We start from the raw sequence: 19,478 nt of genomic DNA, 5'->3' as shown, positions 1-19,478 counted from the left end.
TTACCCAAGCTGATCAATGAATCCATTTATCATGTTTTTAAAGAAGCAAGCCACAGAGAAGTTTAAGAAGGAGAATAGCTACTTATATCGATCAACAGAAGTGAAACATAAAATAACTGTGGTCAACTTGATTATATTCATATATAGTTTTCTTGGAACGTTTCCCTGCTAAACATTGTGTATTTTATGGTATTTACCATTTATAAATGTCAAGAGTTAAAACATATCTTCCATGTATCTCCTATTGATTATATAAAAGATGTTTTATTTCCAAAAAATGTTTTTTTTAAATCCTGGTAGCAAAAAATTGATAAGGCTCAAAAATGAGATAAAAAACTTTTGTAGAGGTCAATGAAAGACATCATGAACATAAGAGAACGAATACTGTCCACAAAGTATTACAATGAAGATTGAGTAATATGATCCCAAAACAGCGGGGAAAACTCAGATGCCTATTTCAAAACTTTAAACTTTCAAAACTTTAAACCATAACACAAAAATCACAAATAATAATGAAGACAATGAAATTCTAGTTATTCGATAAATAAAAAAGTAAAAGAGAAGGAGAAACAAAGAAGAGAAAGAAAACAAACTCAGATACTCAGAAAATTCCTTAGATTGAAATGATTGATTGATTGTTGTTTTATTCACATTCAGTGGCGAATAGTTAAATATATATTAAGACTGTGTTAAATGGCAGAGAAAGTGGACTAACAATGGAAAAGGTGGGAATGGTGGATAGGGGTAAAACTTAACCATGCATCTGAAGGACGCCTCCGGGTGCGGCAATTTCTCGCTGCATTGAAGACCTGTTTGTGATGTTCTGCTGTTGTCTGTTCTATGGTCGGGTTGTTGCCTCTTTGACACATTCTCCATTTCCATTCTCAATTGTATTAGGTCACCAAGGACCATGGCCCCAGAGAGATCACAAGGGTGCTTAAATGTGCAGAGTTTGTGGCACTGTACCTACACGATGTATTAGATTTAACGTCCCCATTTCGATCAGTTGTGAATTCGTATTTATTCATCCTCGATAATCTCACGACCACCCCACTTTAGCAAGGCTATTAGAGGATCTATACCATGACATTTCTTAACCTCAGTCAACCCTTGGGATGTGATTATCTTTGAGGTTCAATTATACATTCTTTATAAAAAAAAAAAAGAAGCAGATAAATTGATATTCTATATGTAAGACCCTGTCTTGGTATAGCAAACCTATGACATAAGGACAGAATGTAGTATTACAGTAGAATACATCTAATATGAGATAGTAAGAAATTGAAGGCTATATATTTGTGTATAAGACATGATTGATCCACGTAACTTTGCTTGTTGTTTTTTGTTGGTTGATTGAGCGCTGATGAAAACCTATGATTTATATTGTTGTCGTTGGCTGCTGATGAGAATACAAGTACTTTTCATCACTGTTGTATTAACAACAAACATCTTGTGTAGACACGAATGGGATATGTCAAACAAAAAACAATGCTTCAGTTTAACCGAAATATAAAACTAAAGAGATGTAGTACAACTATCAATCAGATGTGTGCATATTTCAAATTGTAGTAAAACATTTCTTTATTCTTTATCTCATCGCTATAATCTTAACATATTTAAAATCAAATATTGCAATTTATCTATTACAGTAAATGAAATAAATTTGTTATGTTAGCAGTTGCAATAAGAAATTTAAACACGCGGGGAATTGCTTTAAATTATCACAAATCTGTTAAGAACAATTCAGTGAATGAAATAAATATAAAAGCAAAACATGTGATTTTGTGGATTAACCAGCAATAAGAAAGTTATATCATTGCCTATTCAGATTTTGATTATATACGTTGATGTACGTAATATTTGTATTCCAACTGTTCTAGATAAATAAGGATGTAAGTTCTTTAACACTAGTTTAACCCCACCAATGTTAAAGGGCCTGTCTCGAGTTAAGAACCTCGTAGATAAATCACAATTATACCTTTTTAATTTGATGTTTACGAAATTGGTTAGATTTTTCGGAATTTTTGTGAATTTGTGAATTTTCACGGTAAACAACTAGCTCTAGTTAATCTGCGTCTGAATATCGAAGAAAACAAGATAAAAAAAAAAGCCGTTGTAAACTCCAAGAGCCACTTTCAATTAAACATTGTTTAAAAGAGACTTTTTACGTTTTTTTTCATATTGGCATATGTGCTAATTTTAATCAAACCTCTGTAGTCAACATAAAACACCAACATCCGACTTTTTACATAGCAAATATTCAATAATTTAAATGCGCATAGAAAACATTTCAATACGAAAGGAAGTATGTGTTTTAAAGGTAAAAATAAAACACAAAAATTAACAAGTTAGGATAAGCAAAAAAGTCCCTTGAGATAGCTAACAATAAGTTTATAGATTAATTGCCCTTTGGAAAACGTTTATATCTTCCCCGAGTACTATAGAAATTATATTGTCTAACAAGCGTAACATTAGACGAAAAGCGCAACAAGTTCTGTTTAAGCAAATGAAAATAAGAGTCTTTCGCAAAGTATAACTATAAATTAATTGTTTACCAACCAGGTGCATGTGCAATTAGAATCCTTTTTCCTCGTACTTTCCAGTTGGATATAATTATTATTTTTTACATCAGTTTCATCGGCTGTCGACATTTCGTGACACCAGTGAATGGTCAAATCAAATCAATATATCCCAGAAATCTATAAGTGTCATTCTGTAACAAACATAATAAGCCAGGGTACGAAAATATATAATATGGCACTTCACCAAGACGAGGCAGAAGTTACTAATGAAATATATATATCACTAAACAATTAAAGCAATTGTGGTTAATTAATAAGGACTATTCGAAACAAACGAAACCAGCTGCTAAAGAATCTATATAGATTTAAATCCCTCGAGATACGAAAAACCACTGATACGCTAAGTAACTCCTGTAATTCCTGACGAGGAAATGGTGCTGGCTTACTGTTATTAATGGCCGCCTACAACCAGGCTGAGAACGCTGTTTTCATCATTACGTAGTAGATACACCAGTAATATGTTCCTAACAACGAACGGCTTCAAATTAATTCTACATCTCAGGGTAATTTTTGTTCAAAGAGAGTCTCACATGAAAATCATTCTTTGGCATGCACACTTTCAATATAGCAATTACAACTCAGAATTCATTACAGCAGATCATAAAAATTATTCAAAATTTGGTAAACAAAACCCATCAAACTGCTAACTTCAATGATAATTAGAAAAACAATACTTCAATAACCCACCATAGAACCATTAAAGTAGTATCTGTACTGCTGAATGTAAACTTAATGTCAGTTTCCCACATGCTAATGTTTGTTTATTCAATTCCTAAAACCCGATAAAATTGTGATATACAGGAAAGAGCATCATTTATCTGATTTAAAATAAACCATTGTTATACTATATCTTGGCTTTCTATAGACCATATTGTAACTTTAAAACCTTGACCTTTTTTTATCGTAGATTTACCGATGAACTTGATTCGTTATACCGTTGTGTTACAGTATAGAAGTGGAGCTCTTTAAACCGTAGTTTTCGTGTATAATTTGACCTTTTAGAATGCAGTTTTGCTTTACAGAACTTGACTTTAAACCCCGAAATGTTGCTTCGGACCATCTCCTTGTTAATTGTAATGGTGATGTAGTAATTTGTCATCTAGACTACGAACTTGATCATTTTGTCTGTAGTCTTGTCGTATAGAATTGTTTTCAAGAACCGAGCGATATTTTCTTATTTTCCCCTTTAATCGAAGTGTTCCTTTTAAATTGTGTTTTGCTAATTCCAATGAAGACCGTTGTTAAACTGTCGAACTTAGCATTTAACCCGGATTTTTCTTTAGAGCTTACACTAGCGTTTTCTTCACTTTAAAAGTCAAATTAAGTCTATGATTATAGGAACAAAAGCTTGCACCTTACTAGAAGTTTAAGCCCATAGCATCTTTTTGAGCGGAAATTCTACATGTTGTAACACTACCTCTGAGCAATGAAGAGTCATATGCAGAGTAAAAGTACATAATATAAGATCACATAACGAACAAAAATCAAAGGTCATGGGAGATACATATGGAATAACTAGAGTGCACACGCTGAAATGTCTCGCCTTCTTTACTAATCATTGATATTATGTTGATAGACCTAAATATAAAGCTTTATTACAACTGTCACATAAACTCAACATTAACCAAGAAAACAAAACATTCATCAATGAACCATGAAAATGAGGTCAAGGTCAGATGAACCATGCCAGGCAGACATGTACAGCTAACAGTTCTTCAATACAACAAATATAGTTTACTTATTGCTTATAAATTAAGAAAAACAGACCAAAGCACAAACACTTAACACTTAGCAATGGACCGTGAAAATGAGGTCAAGGTCAAATAAAACCTGCGTAACAGACATATAGATCATAAAATATTTCCATACACCAAATATAGTTGACCTAATGCATAAAGTATTTGAAAAATAGACCAAAATTCAAAAACTTAACTTTGACCACTGAACCATGAAAATGAGGTCAAGGTCAGATGACACCTGTCAGTTAGACATGTACACCTTACACTCATTCCATGCACCAAATATAGAAGACCTATTGCATAAAGTATAAGAAAAACAGACCAAAACACAAAAACTTAACTATAACCACTGAACCATGAAAATGAGGTCAAGGTCAAATGACACATGCCAGTTGGACATGTACACCTTACAGTCCTTCCATACACCAAATATACTAGCCCTATTGCTTATAGTATCTGAGATATGGACTTGACCACCAAAACTTAACCTTGTTCACTGATCCATGAAATGAGGTCGAGGTCAAGTGAAAACTGTCTGACGGGCATGAGGACCTTGCAAGGTACGCACATACCAAATATAGTTATCCAATTACTTATAATAAGAGAAAAATTAACATTACAAAAAATCTTAATTTTTTTTTCAAGTAGTCACTGAACCATGAAAATGAGGTCAAGGACATTGGACATGTGACTGACGGAAAGTTCGTAACATGAAGCATCTATATACAAAGTATGAAGCATACAGGTCTTCTAACTTCTAAAATATAAAGCTTTTAAGAAGTTAGCTAACGCCGCCGCCGCAGGATCACTATCCCTATAGTTGTCGAGCTTTCTGCAACAAAAGTTGCAGGCTCGACAAAACTGAAATTTGATTTAGCTATTCCTTTAACGCTCTGGTTTGACCAGAAATCTTTGCTCGATGTCGATATAAATTCTAGGCATCTCTACATGGAAGGACAATATATACGAATATATATACGGTGTTCTTATATAAAATCAACAAATTACAAAGAAGCAACGGACAAAGAAATGAAATAAATAATCTGAAATTCGAGTAACTTTGAAACAGCTAGACAACTTAAAAATGCATGTTTTCTTTCATTTGCCAACGCTATAAGTATAACTAATTTTTAGAATGGTGCAAGCGTCCTAACTGATGTTCGGTTTGACTTTTTTATTTTAACATCAGAATCTCACTGAGGAAGGATATCTGTTATCCGAAATATTTATAAATGATTACATTTATAGTTACCTTTTTTTGTATTTGGAGTTGTTGTGTACACTTTTTTAGGCGTTTATATAATTTATTTATTGTGTACATATATCGTTACTCGTAACGATCCAGCGCCCTCGTGGGGAAAATCGTTGACTACTTTTCAGATGTTTTATATTATATATATATATTGTAAGTCTAAATTGAAAACTACGTTCAAACCTATGATTGCGTTGGACAAAAACCGCAATTTTATACGTGTGCATGTAAAACTAATTTCGTTGTAGAAGGGTCTAAATACAGCACAAACAACATTTTCTAAAAGACCAAAAAAGTGAAAAAGTATATTTTAACAAAACGCATTTGACTAACAGGTCGAACAACTGATGTCCTTAAACCCTGCTGACTGCTATTGGCGATTGCCAAATAAATTAATCACAAGATGTGACAAAATGGATCTTAATATGAATTTTATACTAAACAGAAAAAACAATAAACTTGCAGCAAAGATGTTATATCACAAACATAAGGTGCAATTTTTTTTTGTGTACACCAGATCCGGATTTCGACAATAAATGTCTCTTCAGTGATTTTAGGGATCGCAACGGTATTTCGAAGGCCATATAACTTATCTCAATTTAGGATACTCTTGAATTTAAAGAGTCAAAGTAGGATGAACGGATCATATAAACTGGGGGAGGGGGGGATATATTTAAATATAAGAGCTTTTTATTTGCGACTAAACGCTGCACTAACTTCATAAACTTTCTTTTTCAAAACATCTTTGCACATAGGCGAGTGCTTTAACTTCATGTATAGCTGTAAGCTGTATCTATATACATTTATCAATTTATTTCTATAACGTAACACATTTTAGCTGTCACCGAGGTTTTAACCCCAAAATAATCAATTTAATACATTAATATTAATTTAATTATCAAAATATTGACGCAACCATTTAAATATTTACTCTACTAATCAATTGTTTACGAATGTATTAGAATTGAATACAATAAATGTGACATGATGGTTCAAATAGAGGTGTCACTTAAGACAAATACATTTTCCAAAACCACTCTTATAAAGTATTTTTCCACAGAGAAAAGAAGCCAAAATTTGTGTAGTATACTAAGCATTTATCTACATGCTAGGCACACGGTCGTCGAAAGATGTAAACAGTAGTTGCTAGTTTTTCTCTCTTAAGATATCCCTTAAAAAATACTGTGTGGATAGATGCGTTTGAGGGTGAAATTTCTATTACTTTTTTTTAATGTTATTATCACTTATAATTTGCAGGCAACATGCAAGGATTGTTTTCTTGTATGAAATTAGCAATAGGCTGAATATATATTCAATAAGAAATTCATTTTCATAAAAAGCTGGTCGTCCTGATATTCTTCTATCTTCTACTGGTCAAATAATTAAAAAAAATGTGATCATGGTTTGTTTCAACAGTGTTTTTAATTTAGTTTTAAGTAACCGGACTTTAGTATCAAATAATTTACCTTTACTGTTTTTTCTCTCCATTATATCATTTTGGCGTGGAATTTTGTTTTAAGGAACCAGACTTCAGTATCAAATTATTAACCTTTACTGTTTATAAAAAAATATGGTATATGAGTATAATGAGACAACTCTTCATAAGTGACCAAATGACACAGAAATTAACAACTATAGGTCACTGTATGGCCTTAAATAGTTAGCAAAGCCCAAAACCTATAGTTAACTATAATAGGCCACGAAATGACAAATGTTAAAAACAATTCAAACGAAAAACTAACAGCATAACTAATGTACAAAAATGAACGAAAATCATATATATACGTAACACATTTAAACAAACGACAACCACTAAATTAGAGGCTCCTGACTTCGGACATGCATACTTAATGTGGCAGGGTTAAACATGTCAGCAGGATCCCAATCCTCACCATAACCTATGACAGTGGTGTAACAGTACAACATAAGAACGATCTATAAAAATCAGTTTAAAAAAGCCTAACTCGTCAGATGGATACAAAGAGAAATACATCTAACAAAAACACAGAGTGGACGTGGTCGGGTACTTCTACATCCCAACAACAAAAAGATACTAAGTATACAGATATGAGAATGCTCACAGTTACTGGCAGCTAATTCAAAGCTAATTCAATAACAACAAATACAAAAATCATGCATCTAAGACTATCCCCCCCCCCCCTCATTTTTGTTCATCATCTACTTGACATGCAGACAATGTGTTATTGTGTGCTTGTAATATTTTGTATTCTTGTTTTGTATTTTTGTCATTATACTTTTTATAATAAAGTCGAGTACATATCCGTTTAGACTGTCAAGTCATTTATGAACATATTCTATTAGTAGTTCTCGTCTGGTAACCCATTTATAAGGAATAATAGAAACTGTTGTTAGAGAAGATACCCTCTTTTACATTGACCATATTTTCAACATGAAATCTATATTTTATTTTTTTGCCAGTGTCAGAAGATCCAACTTGATAATAAAAACCGAACTACACAACGGACATGCAACGTTCAAAGACATTGCAGAACGTTTATGATAAACGTAAAGGGTTACCAAATCTGTACTTAGAATAACACCTTCACAAGATATCACTCTGCTAACCTGTATAGTTCTTCAGTATTGTTTTTAAAGTTAGTAATATTCAAGTACCTGCTAGAGGCATATTGACTTGGTTCGAAGTTCGAGGTTAATATGCTGCTATAAGCCTATACCGGTATAGCATTGTATTAAACTCAAACAAAGGCATGCACACTGAGTAAATACAAGTGTAAATATGATCATGTTTTAACGAATCATAAACCCTTAAAAATATTCGATTAATAATATAATATTATATCTACAGAAGAAAATACTAAAGACATCTGGAATCTGATATTTGCATTTTGTATTTTTAGATGTAGACTAAACAGGAAAGTCTTATCCACAGCATACCGGCCAATTTAGATAACACACAATGCACGGTACATCTATTTATTCTTGTATCTGATTGACCAGAATACTGCTTTGTTCTCTCTTGGTATTTCATAGTCTAGACACGATTATATTGGATTAAAAATATATTCAATGCAATTGTTTTGTTGATACACTTTTAAATAGCTTATAAACTTTCAAGTTATAAAAGAATATTGTGTCGCATCTATGAACACGGAATCTTTCATCTGTCTGTTTAGAAACATGAATGAGATGTCATATGATTGCCAATGAGACAATTTAGACAACTATTAACAAAACACTAGAGGTCAGGGTAGTCAACAGTTATAGGTCAACCACAAAGGAGTAGGTTCAGTAAGACCCCTTTTTGGCCCAAAAATATAGCAGTTTTACAAAATTGTTAAAATGTAAACTTTTAGTTATTTATTGCACAGTAGAATGCTTCTGCTACTTTTTGACAATACAATTCACATATATCCGGTACTAGCACCATTAAGTCATGCTAAATTACTGAAATCTTCACAATTCTAGCATTTTAGTTAAATTTTAGATGGGTTTCGTGTAAAACGAAAGTGGCCGCATTCGTGTTCATCCTTTTAAATAAAATAATATATGTAAGTTGTATTTGATGATAATACATAACATATATAAAGGTTGAGGATGAACACGGATGCGGCCACTTCCATTTTTTCCCAAAACCATCTGAAAAGTGACATTTTTAGGCATATTTGGTAGACTTTTCATATTTGGCTTGAATCGGATCGTTTTTAATGACTAAATCAGTTAAAATCTTTCCCATAAACTAATTAATTCAAATAAAATAGACACTTTAGTGTTTAAAAAGTGGTAAAAATCTTTCGTCAGATGAACCTGAAATTTGAGGCCAAAATCGGACCTACTCCTTTTATTTCAATGGAAGTCTTTCTGCAACTCAAGAACAAAACAAATCACTGGATACATGATTTGATACTATGTGACTTCAATTCAAAAGAATATAAACAACTTCTCTGAAAGTGTTTCAAATATATAACTTGTAATTCAATAGTCCCCAAATACAGTTTGCTGAAAGCATTATACAAAGTTAACAAATGTCAGAGAACAAATTACCTTATGAAAAGATTGAAGACTAAGAGATGACTGCATTAATTTGAAAACGACAGCAAAACATTGTCAGCCTTGATATTAACAGCATCTTTTCGAGAAAATCAATTATTATGTCTGAAGACTCCTAGCTACTTATATAAAACAGTTCTCTATAAGGAACATGTTGAAGTTGTAAACTTGAGGTTGATGTTCACGAGACAACAGGTCATGTTTACTGACAGTTAATCAATTCCATGTCTATTAATGTCTTCCTGAACATAATATTCCAAATATCCATTTAATATGTTTCATTTTTTTAACTATCACCGTCAATAGAATAGTTTATGAAGCATAATTTATGCATACACAGCACTTTCTATAATTACGTAATATTAGAGACGTTAATTATACTAAAGAGACTCTTTAATACAAAGCCGTTTATTATTCATCATAACCCACTATTTGGTTAGTAGATTTTATTTTCACCAAGGAAGAGTTAAAGTGACTAATATAGAAATGCAGAAGATTACATGTGTGTACACTCATTACAGAAATATATATATACAGCTCTGGGCGGATACATATAACTTTATGGCTCACCTCTCGTTTATTGATGCATTACACGTTGAAAATAAAATTTTAAAATTAACAATTCAATCAAATAATAAAATCTATATTTATTTCAATTGAAGTTTAAAGATTTTACTAAATGATATATTTGTGTAAGACTTATTTCGTCATTTCTATACGGTGTCCGTTTTCAATAACAAATAGTTATCAAATGAAATATAATCAAGTCAATATATTTATAAGGTGTGCTTTTAAGAATTCAAGACACACTGAAAATGGGGCATTTATCAGTTATATATGCATTTGTTTTCTACTTTATTGCCAACTTTTATGTTTTGTTTTGCCGGAAGCTAGTTGTTTGATTTAGTCATAAAGTAATACCACATTGGTTTTTGTTATAAGTTCTGTGTCAACAAACGAACAGGTGAAACAGGTATTCATAAACATATCTCTCTATATAAACGATATAGGACATTTAAATAAACTATTTTCGACAAAAAATGCTATTTATGATAATAAATGCAAAGTATTTTCATAATTTTTCAATGAATTTTCAATATTATAGGTTTGTTGAGGGTAGTTTTCCCTAAACCTGAACACATATACAGCCAATATTTTCCGTTTTCCCTTATTGCCAAGTTCAACTCTATGTTTTTGTGATTCAATAAATTGAGTGTGAAGACTCACCTAGGAACAGTTATATCCTTGAGAACATTGTCAGTCCGGAACACTTCCTCTGTCCATTCATCAACTGTTATTATACTATTGCACCCCTCCTCAGACCAATCGTCTAACAAATTTGTATTTTCCCCTTTACTTGTAATGTATCCACTATCTGAGGGGTAGAACGTTATTTCATCATCACTTATTCGAACGGATTTTCGTTCCTTTTTCTTTTTACGATTAATTTTTTCATCACTATTAGAATTTTCTAAAACAAGTTTTGCGGCCTCGTCATGACTACAGTCGTCTGCTTCTGATATCGACATTTTATGAATGAACACTCTTATCAAACAAATGCATTGAAAATTAATAATTCCGCTCAATATTTCATCCTTCTATGTTTAGGTCCATTATACTGCATTAAACCATCGAATAAAATGTCGATACAACCAATGACTTTTACTACATAGCCAGGAGCGACATCATACCTAGATATATGTATTTAAATTTTACAGCATGAAGTCACTAAGACTTTAAATACATGTGAACTTCTCTTCAAATGGTTAATTTTAAGATAATGAGTGCGTGTTTGATTAAATTGTATCCTGTTGCGTTTATGTTACTGCGACCTTCACAGTATCATTACAATCATAATGGGGTAAGCTGACTCAAATCGTATTTTCAATTCTCTTAAAGATCGCTAAAAAGTCAATATCACCAATACATTTGCATAGTAATTAATGTTTGTCTCCATTTGTTCATTTCAGACTCCCTATCTGTCTAAAGTAGTCGGCAAATACCAGATATGCATAGCAACATCGATCATGTCCACTCACCTGTGGAATGCACCACAAATATGCATGAATATGTATTAACTGCAGTAAAACACTGATTGACAGTGTGACGACATATTGGTGTGACGGTATCTCGGTGTACAAACACATCTACTCGTTTAATCCAAGCATGTATCTTACTACAACAATATTGACAACAATGTCGTGTTTAATCACACCAATGTTCACATATTGTATGTCTAGCGTTTATTTGTTGGTATGTATCATCGTATGAAATAAAGTTTACACAGAAGTAATATTGATGATCAATTGTCGATAAATCTATGGTTATTATAGATCAAATTAGTTTCCAGAACCTAAGCAAGGCGAGAAAGACTTGACCAGTGTTTAAGGAGGAGTACAATATTAATACGGAACAGATTCGATCAGTCTTGAACGTACATAATGTAATTATAGCATAAGAATTTCCAAGTAAATCAACATTTTGTATTCTTGTTTGCACCGCCCTCCCCCTTTATTTTTAGAATAGTGATATCGATTTTCATTCACCGAGCTGTTTTGCTGCTATTTATTATGATCACTCTAAAAGAAGAGGAACGTGATTTGAAGACCAATTATGAAACGGTAAATAGGGGTTCAGATTAGAAAGGATAAACCACTTACCTATTCTCATTTCAGGGTGACTTAAAACGTAATATATTTATTATATTTCGTAACATTATCAAATTATGTAAATGCTTAAAGGTGATTTAAAATTGTAATTTTATAGATTTTAGTACAATTTTGAGTATTTATCTAGAAGTAATCCCCAACTAGTTACGATTGTTAAGCTGCTTTAGGTCACATATATATATTATATATAGCCTTATAAGTATGTACTTTCATGGTTTGAACATGTTGACTTTATTTATATAGTTATAATGGAACCCGAGAACATGTGTACAGTACAGGACGACAGTTAAGGAACAACTTGCAATTGTAATTTGGATGCATTAAAGAATACAAAATATTAATATTAAAATTGCATCAGGTAATATTATGCACCAAAACGGAAACATGCTTTTGAAATATCCTATTTGAAGACTTAATGTTTCAATAAAGAATGAAATAGAGTGCATGTACGTTTTTCGTCTGATTTATTTCCATAATGTCAGACATCAGCCAACTTAACAGGTGAATTCATCTTTAAAACAATCACTTTCTACTAATTAATTATTTGTAAATGCAGTTAAACATACTTCTGTTAAAAGAAATCCTTTTCATTTAGATGAGAACAGATAAAATACAAACAGTTGAGTTGTTATTTTGCTGATGTGCTTAACCCATTTGAACTAGAAAATAAATTTAATCAGCGTACCAAACAATCAAGGTATTTCATTCAGAACGGAATGTATAATAATATTACACTAATAAGTGATAATAGCAGCCCCTTGCACTGTGGCATGCTTTCAAAGTACTGGAAACTTGCCTTCCAATGTTAAAATCGTAAACAATTATTTGGCAAAAAAACTCTTAAACGCACGTGCCAAAGTGGAAACGTCTGCCAAAACGTTAATTTGATATACTTACATAGTATTCAAATGTTTTGAAAACAAACATTCAATATAGATAGGAATTAAATAGTTAAAAAGGAATTTACAGAAAAAAGCTTAAAAGCAAAATGTCAATATGGTTTTGTATTTGAAGTGGAAGATATAAGCAACAGGTAAACCGTTTAAGTCATACAACAATAACTCATTTTTAGTAAAAGAAAACAGGTGGAAACTTGAAGATTTTGTACGAAACACATCGACGAGTACTCATTAGGATTCTGATCAGAGCACTGATTATCATTTTTATTCTTAATAATATTTACCTTTCGACTACTGAAGCTTTAAGAAGGAACCACACTCGTTGATAATCAAATCATATAAAATTACATTAATGTATATATATAGATTGACGTTCTCTTGGTTTTTCATTCAAATGTACAGGCAAATAGAAGTGCACTTGCACATTCATGTAACTTTTATACTTCAAGAGATAACGTAATTAAGAAAATCCTGCAATTTAGTATGAATTTATTGGATGCACGTGTCGTACATACCCTTTAAAATGAATAATTTCATTTCTCGAAATTCTTTCGTGTGAATTTTCTCTACAAACATTGCATGCATGCCCTTTAAATTTTCGATTCATGATAAACGAAACATACTTTGATCACAGAATTCGTTTTTGTAAAAAGTAAAGAAAATATTGAAAAACGTCGACAGCTCAGTTTTGTAACAAAAAAGAACAGGCAAATCTTAAAGCATACAACAACTTGAATGACCTATATGCATTAAAGGGAAAGTTGGGCTGCCCGATAAATAATGCGGCAAAAAGACATTTCAAAACAGAATTAACATATCAGTCGCACAGAAAATTTATGGGAAAGATTTTCTAGAAAACACAATTTACAGTAAAATCCTCTAACCTCTTTGGCCTCTTTATGGTAAAATAAGACGGAATAAAAAAGGCTTATGGATACTATAGTATTTCTATCAACGTAGGTGTTTGTCATTATTGGTAAAACAAAACTGAAATTGCTCTTTTAATTAGGCTATAAGATTTGACGAGAAATATTGTGAAAAGGTTGAAAGTCAAATGTTTTAATACCGTACATATAATAGTACGGGGAAAGGGACTTCTGTTGGTTGATCTCTGTAATGTATTTACTGGGTTTATTTTAAGTTCTGCACTTTCCCTTGATTGTGTAGATTCACAGTCATTGTAAAGTGTTGATAGTGTAGACGTATGTGTAAAGAGGATTTTTTTGGAGTGTTATATACATTTTCACTACGATTTCACCTGTTTTTCTGCAAGCTTTATCTCCTGAAATGTATACATTCTCATTGCAGATGTAACGCCACTTGTTCTCCCTGCGTGAACACAAAAAACAAAACAGTTTACTAACTGCTATTAACTAATCGAAATATGCACAAATTCAATTTTACTAATTGAATTCTGTTGTAGATTCATCTTCGATTTTAAGAATTCTTCTGACAATAGATCTTTACAGCTAAAGAAGATATAGTTCTCAATTATATATACGATAAAACAATTATATATACGATAAAACAATTATATATACGATAAAAGATCGCTGATCACATTATATATACGATAAAAGATCGCTGATCACATTATATATACGATAAAAGATCGGTGATCACATAATATTTCAATTTGTTTTAGCAAGAATATTTGCTATCTCTAGATGTGTATACTTCAAAATTGAGTCTTCAAAATCATTTAGAAAAGTTATAAAAAAGTTTTGGTAGAAATGCAACAGCAATGTCTACGTAAGACAATATAATAACGCAAGTTAACCTTTTCATCAGGTACTTTGTTTTAAATTTGATGTTAAATTCCAATAGAGAAGTTATAAATAAATAATTATCTAACTTTTATATACAACTTGCAAACCTTGTCAGTCATTCAGATTAACGAAACTATTAATAAGTTTTCACGTGTGTTTTTCTAGAAAAAAAATAACCCTCTTTAATAAAAAATGCAAAAAATGTGCGTTGCTGTTAAAGAACAAAGAAATATCATCTATCTTTTCTATTCAGTGTGATAATGATTGAAACAGCATGTAAAAACTTTCTGAATTATAATCAAGTTGTAGCAACACAGATATTGAACGTAAATTTATTTAAACAATGTGTATAAATGAAGAGAAAAATGCGTTAGTTTATGAATATTTTCTTCCTTCTTTGATAAGAATTTCGAATATATTTTGTTCACAAAATTCGTTTAGCTGGGCTTTATTTTTTAATAAATACTGGTCATTAAACTTATTAATCATCAACCTCGAATGCTCTTTAAAACATGATTGTCAAAAGTGCAAAAGATCATGGTTTCGATCTGCGATCTAGTGAAATAAAAACGTTAAAACTGTTATTTGAAACTTTCGCGCTTAACAAGCAGTGCATGCTTGGGTAATATTAAAAGCAAAGAATGTAAAGACAATATTTTCACCGCGTGAGATAAATTGTCTTCTTCAGTTTATGGTCAACCGTTAAAAATCTCGGTCTAGAACAAAGCAGGATTACATTTTATTATAAAATAGACATGTTTTACAACCGAATATTACAAAAATAAGATACTGTTGATAATACATGTCATTCCCTCCATCATACAGTTCTTAGTGTAAGATCAATTAATGTTTGTCTTAGTAAGTTTTTAGACAATACTTTGATTTTTACGTATTTAAAGGAAGCTGGATCCGTTGAAATGGGAGAAACATACGACTCCTTATAGGAGAGGACACATTTTGTAGGGAAAATATTGTCTTACGACAGGTAACCTTGGAATATTTATTAAAAGACTTGTATCATTAACACATACTGAAGCTTTTCTTTTGGTAACGTTTGTTTTGTTGCGCATGCAGTTATTCAACGTTTGGGTCTCCAATCAATTTCTAGTTTATATGAGGAGAAAATAATATATACATGTGAATCTTCGATCACCAATGCCAAAAGCTACAGAAAACTTCGTTACACCATCGCTGTCACGGATTGCTATATACATGTGATGTTTGGTATGAACTGTCTACTTATTTCATTTGTTTTTTCGTTTTGCACTTTTCGTTTTATCGTCGGCGTTATACATAACTTCCAGTACTTTTTGATATACTGCTCCCTATATTGGGTTTTACTTTCTGACCGGTGATTGTTCTACTTGTTTCCTTTAACATTTTTGTTGCAGAACTGGCTTCTGGTGATATAACAGCCACAATTGTGTGCTCCTGCTTCAACAGTGAGCAATGCTGAACATTTCTTCTTAGAGAGCGTGAAGGTTTCATTTTATTTCTCTTTGTAGTGGGTTCCCAATTTGACTGATATATAGTGCTTGAATTTCTTAACACTTTCAAATAGCATCGGATATTGTTCATTGTTGAAATTGAGTTATTTTTGGTCACAGAGCGTTTTAACTATGGTCTATTGTCAAAGTGTGTTATATAGAGCACTGACAGAGAGTTAGAGCCCATAGCTCATGTTAAACCCAACTAATATGTTAGTTATATTATACTGAAATGTCCTGATTTTATACTTTTTTTTTGTCATTCTGATGTTCTGATTATTTCCGCTTTGTATAGGGGTTATTATTTGCTAACAATATAGCAAATAAAAAAGCAAGGACATTTCACTCCAATATAGTAAAATTTGATATATTGTTTATAGTATTTGCTTTCTGTCTGACATCAACTCAAGCAAATGATCCAGCAGTCTGATGCTTTAGAACATCATTCTTGCAAATATGTCGATCGAAACGACATGAACAAAACAAATATTACTAGTATATGGATCTAAGAACTAAAATGCAAATACAAATTGTCTGAGGAAATGTTAGACATGAAGAAACCTTCAAAGACTGCAAAGTTGCAGAACTATCATCCTATTAAAACCTTTATCATTATTGATAAAAGTGATAAATTACATAATCCAGGAGCCATCTATCATTTATTTCATTATTTATCACTAAAAAACTATTTCCAATACAAAAATCAATGAATGTTTAAATCTACCAAACGAACCTGTTTAAATCTGTAACTACCCAATTACCTTCTTGATTAAATGCTCTCGTAAAACATATTCTTCAATTTTCTTGTTTTCTAGAAAACTTTTAAAAAATCAGCTGAACTTAGATCAACTTAAAGTCATGTGTAAATATATAAACCAGATAACATTTTGAATTTAACCGATATTTTTAAAGTAGATTTTACCTTTGACAGGAATTGGGTTTCCTTGATTGATTTTATTTTTTTGTTTAAAAGAATTTAACCAGATTTCTTAGATTGAAATAAAGGAAAATTGAACAGAGCTTTTGCCATGTTAGTGCCTATATTAAGACTTTGAAAACTTTTGTGTGGCAATGTCTTGTGGGATTATTCCAATCATTTTGTATTCCCAAAGCCTAATCTACTTTTATTTATATTTTGTTTTGACATTTTGAAAAGATTTATAGATTTTAATATTAGACTTAATACGCTTACGATATCGACCACTCTCTAAAAGTGTTTTAATGTTATCAGTACACACTAAAAACTGTAAAAGTAATCGACTCATTAAAAAAAATTTCCCGAAGTTTGCCGAGGTGATTATTTACCGTCCCTGTATTTGATGTAGGCGTAGTGCTTGAGTTACTTATAAATCGTAGTAGTTAAATCAGTGATGTTTTCATTTAAGACCACGGAATTAAGGAAACTGACGTAATTTAAATATAATATAACTTGTCATCTCTACTGCCCAGAAATTGTAAGAGATATAACGACTAAACATTCGCAACTTCAGTACATTCGGGTTGGAGTGACACTATTCTGGTTAGCTACCAGCTTAATAAAACAGAAATTTGTAAAAACCAGAATGAAATCTGTAAAAACCTGCATGAAATTTGTGAAAACATGCATGGACCACTTCCTTTAAACTGAGTGCACAGGTGAACTTGCTACTTTAGATTTTGGATTTTTTTTATATTGCTGTTATTTCTGAATATTTAACAATGCAAGTCTATTTAATGACAGAAATTGCCCATTTTATATAATTTTTTGGGGGGAGCAGCAAACCTTATGTCATGCATTTTTCATGTTTCAGTTTTGTAAGATAAAAAAGACTTGCAATAAAATTTGCTAACAGCTGATTTTCAGTTTTATCGAACCCATGCAGAGATCTTACTTTTACAACGAGACTATAAATTCATTAAATCATAACTAAAGCATTTTAGCTATTTTTCAAATAAGATCTTTTTAATAAATTGTAACATTTATGAGTTTGCCTGAATCATTGCTTTTTGTCGTGCTGTGAGCTGCCTCATATTAACGAAATTAACAGATTAAAATTAAGAAGAGCTTTCTAAGCACTCCCTCAAATCTTTTGAGTAGATTGAAAATAATAATTTTTTGCCACAACATGGATTAAACATTATATCCGTTTGCCTTTTGATGTACAAAACTATGACTAAATTCACAGAGTTGCTAATCTAATTCATCATGGTTAATCAATTGGTTTGATCTGAGTTCCCCTTCTATATGTCGTGCATCGTTCATGATCTTAAATCGTTAAGTTTGAAAGACGAGAAAATCATCTATGATTTATTGTCTTTTGGGATCTGAGTAAAATCTGTAATTATTGCAACACTTGTTGGAATATTATCATAACTAATGTATAATATCAAAATAATGACTTTTCATTCATCATAGCTTTGCTTGGATTGCATCTTAGTACGGAATGGAAACAAATTGTTTATTTGTTGTTGTTTTCATGGTTAGTATGTGTGACATTTTATTTATGATAACAAGACCGTTATATTTGTTGCTTACCTCCTTCTAAATGAAGAGTCAACATTAAAAGCACCGAATTCTCCCTATTTCAAGTCGATAACCTTGATTGGAATTACAGTCCTTCAAATTATTGGGTTTGATGGTAGATCTTTGTAAAGTTTTGCTTATTTACAGCTCATTTAGACTTGGAGTGATTAAGAAATTGACATATAGTATTTATATATAGGGAGATGTGGTATGAGTCACTGTGCCATTGAGACAACTCTCCATCCAATAGATATAGGGAGATGTGGTATGAGTGCCAATGAGACAACTCTCCATCCAATAGATATAGGGAGATGTCGTGTGAGTGCCAATGAGACAACTCTCCATCCAATAGATATAGGGAGATGTGGTATGAGTGCCAATGAGACAACTCTCCATCCAATAGATATAGGGAGATGTGGTATGAGTGCCAATGAGACAACTCTCCATCCAATAGATATAGGGAAATGTGGTATGAGTGCCAATGAGACAACTCTCCATCCAATAGATATAGGGAGATGTGGTATGAGTGCCAATGAGACAACTCTCCAT

At 31.7% G+C, this 19,478-nt stretch overlaps 1 protein-coding gene across 4 annotated transcripts in view; it reads right to left on the bottom strand.

The window, feature by feature from the left end:
• Positions 1 to 19,478, bottom strand: part of LOC139503618 (uncharacterized) — a 47,199-nt gene that overhangs the window by 17,651 nt on the left and 10,070 nt on the right. For 2 of the 4 annotated variants that reach the window (XM_071293442.1, XM_071293447.1), the window contains exon 1: positions 10,830 to 11,576. The exons of 1 other annotated variant lie outside the window; for it this stretch is intronic. In XM_071293442.1, coding sequence (XP_071149543.1) covers positions 10,830 to 11,131 — 302 coding nt within the window. In that variant the 5' untranslated portion in view covers positions 11,132 to 11,576. Of the gene's footprint in view, positions 1 to 2,559; positions 3,016 to 10,829; positions 11,577 to 19,478 lie in introns of those variants that run through there. One more of the 4 variants, XM_071293461.1, reaches the window with a different exon arrangement.

This window comes from Mytilus edulis, chromosome 1, assembly GCF_963676685.1.
Source record: "Mytilus edulis chromosome 1, xbMytEdul2.2, whole genome shotgun sequence".
In the NCBI taxonomy this organism is placed as follows: Eukaryota; Metazoa; Mollusca; class Bivalvia; order Mytilida; family Mytilidae; genus Mytilus; species Mytilus edulis.
This window is presented reverse-complemented; position numbering and strand designations above follow the sequence as displayed.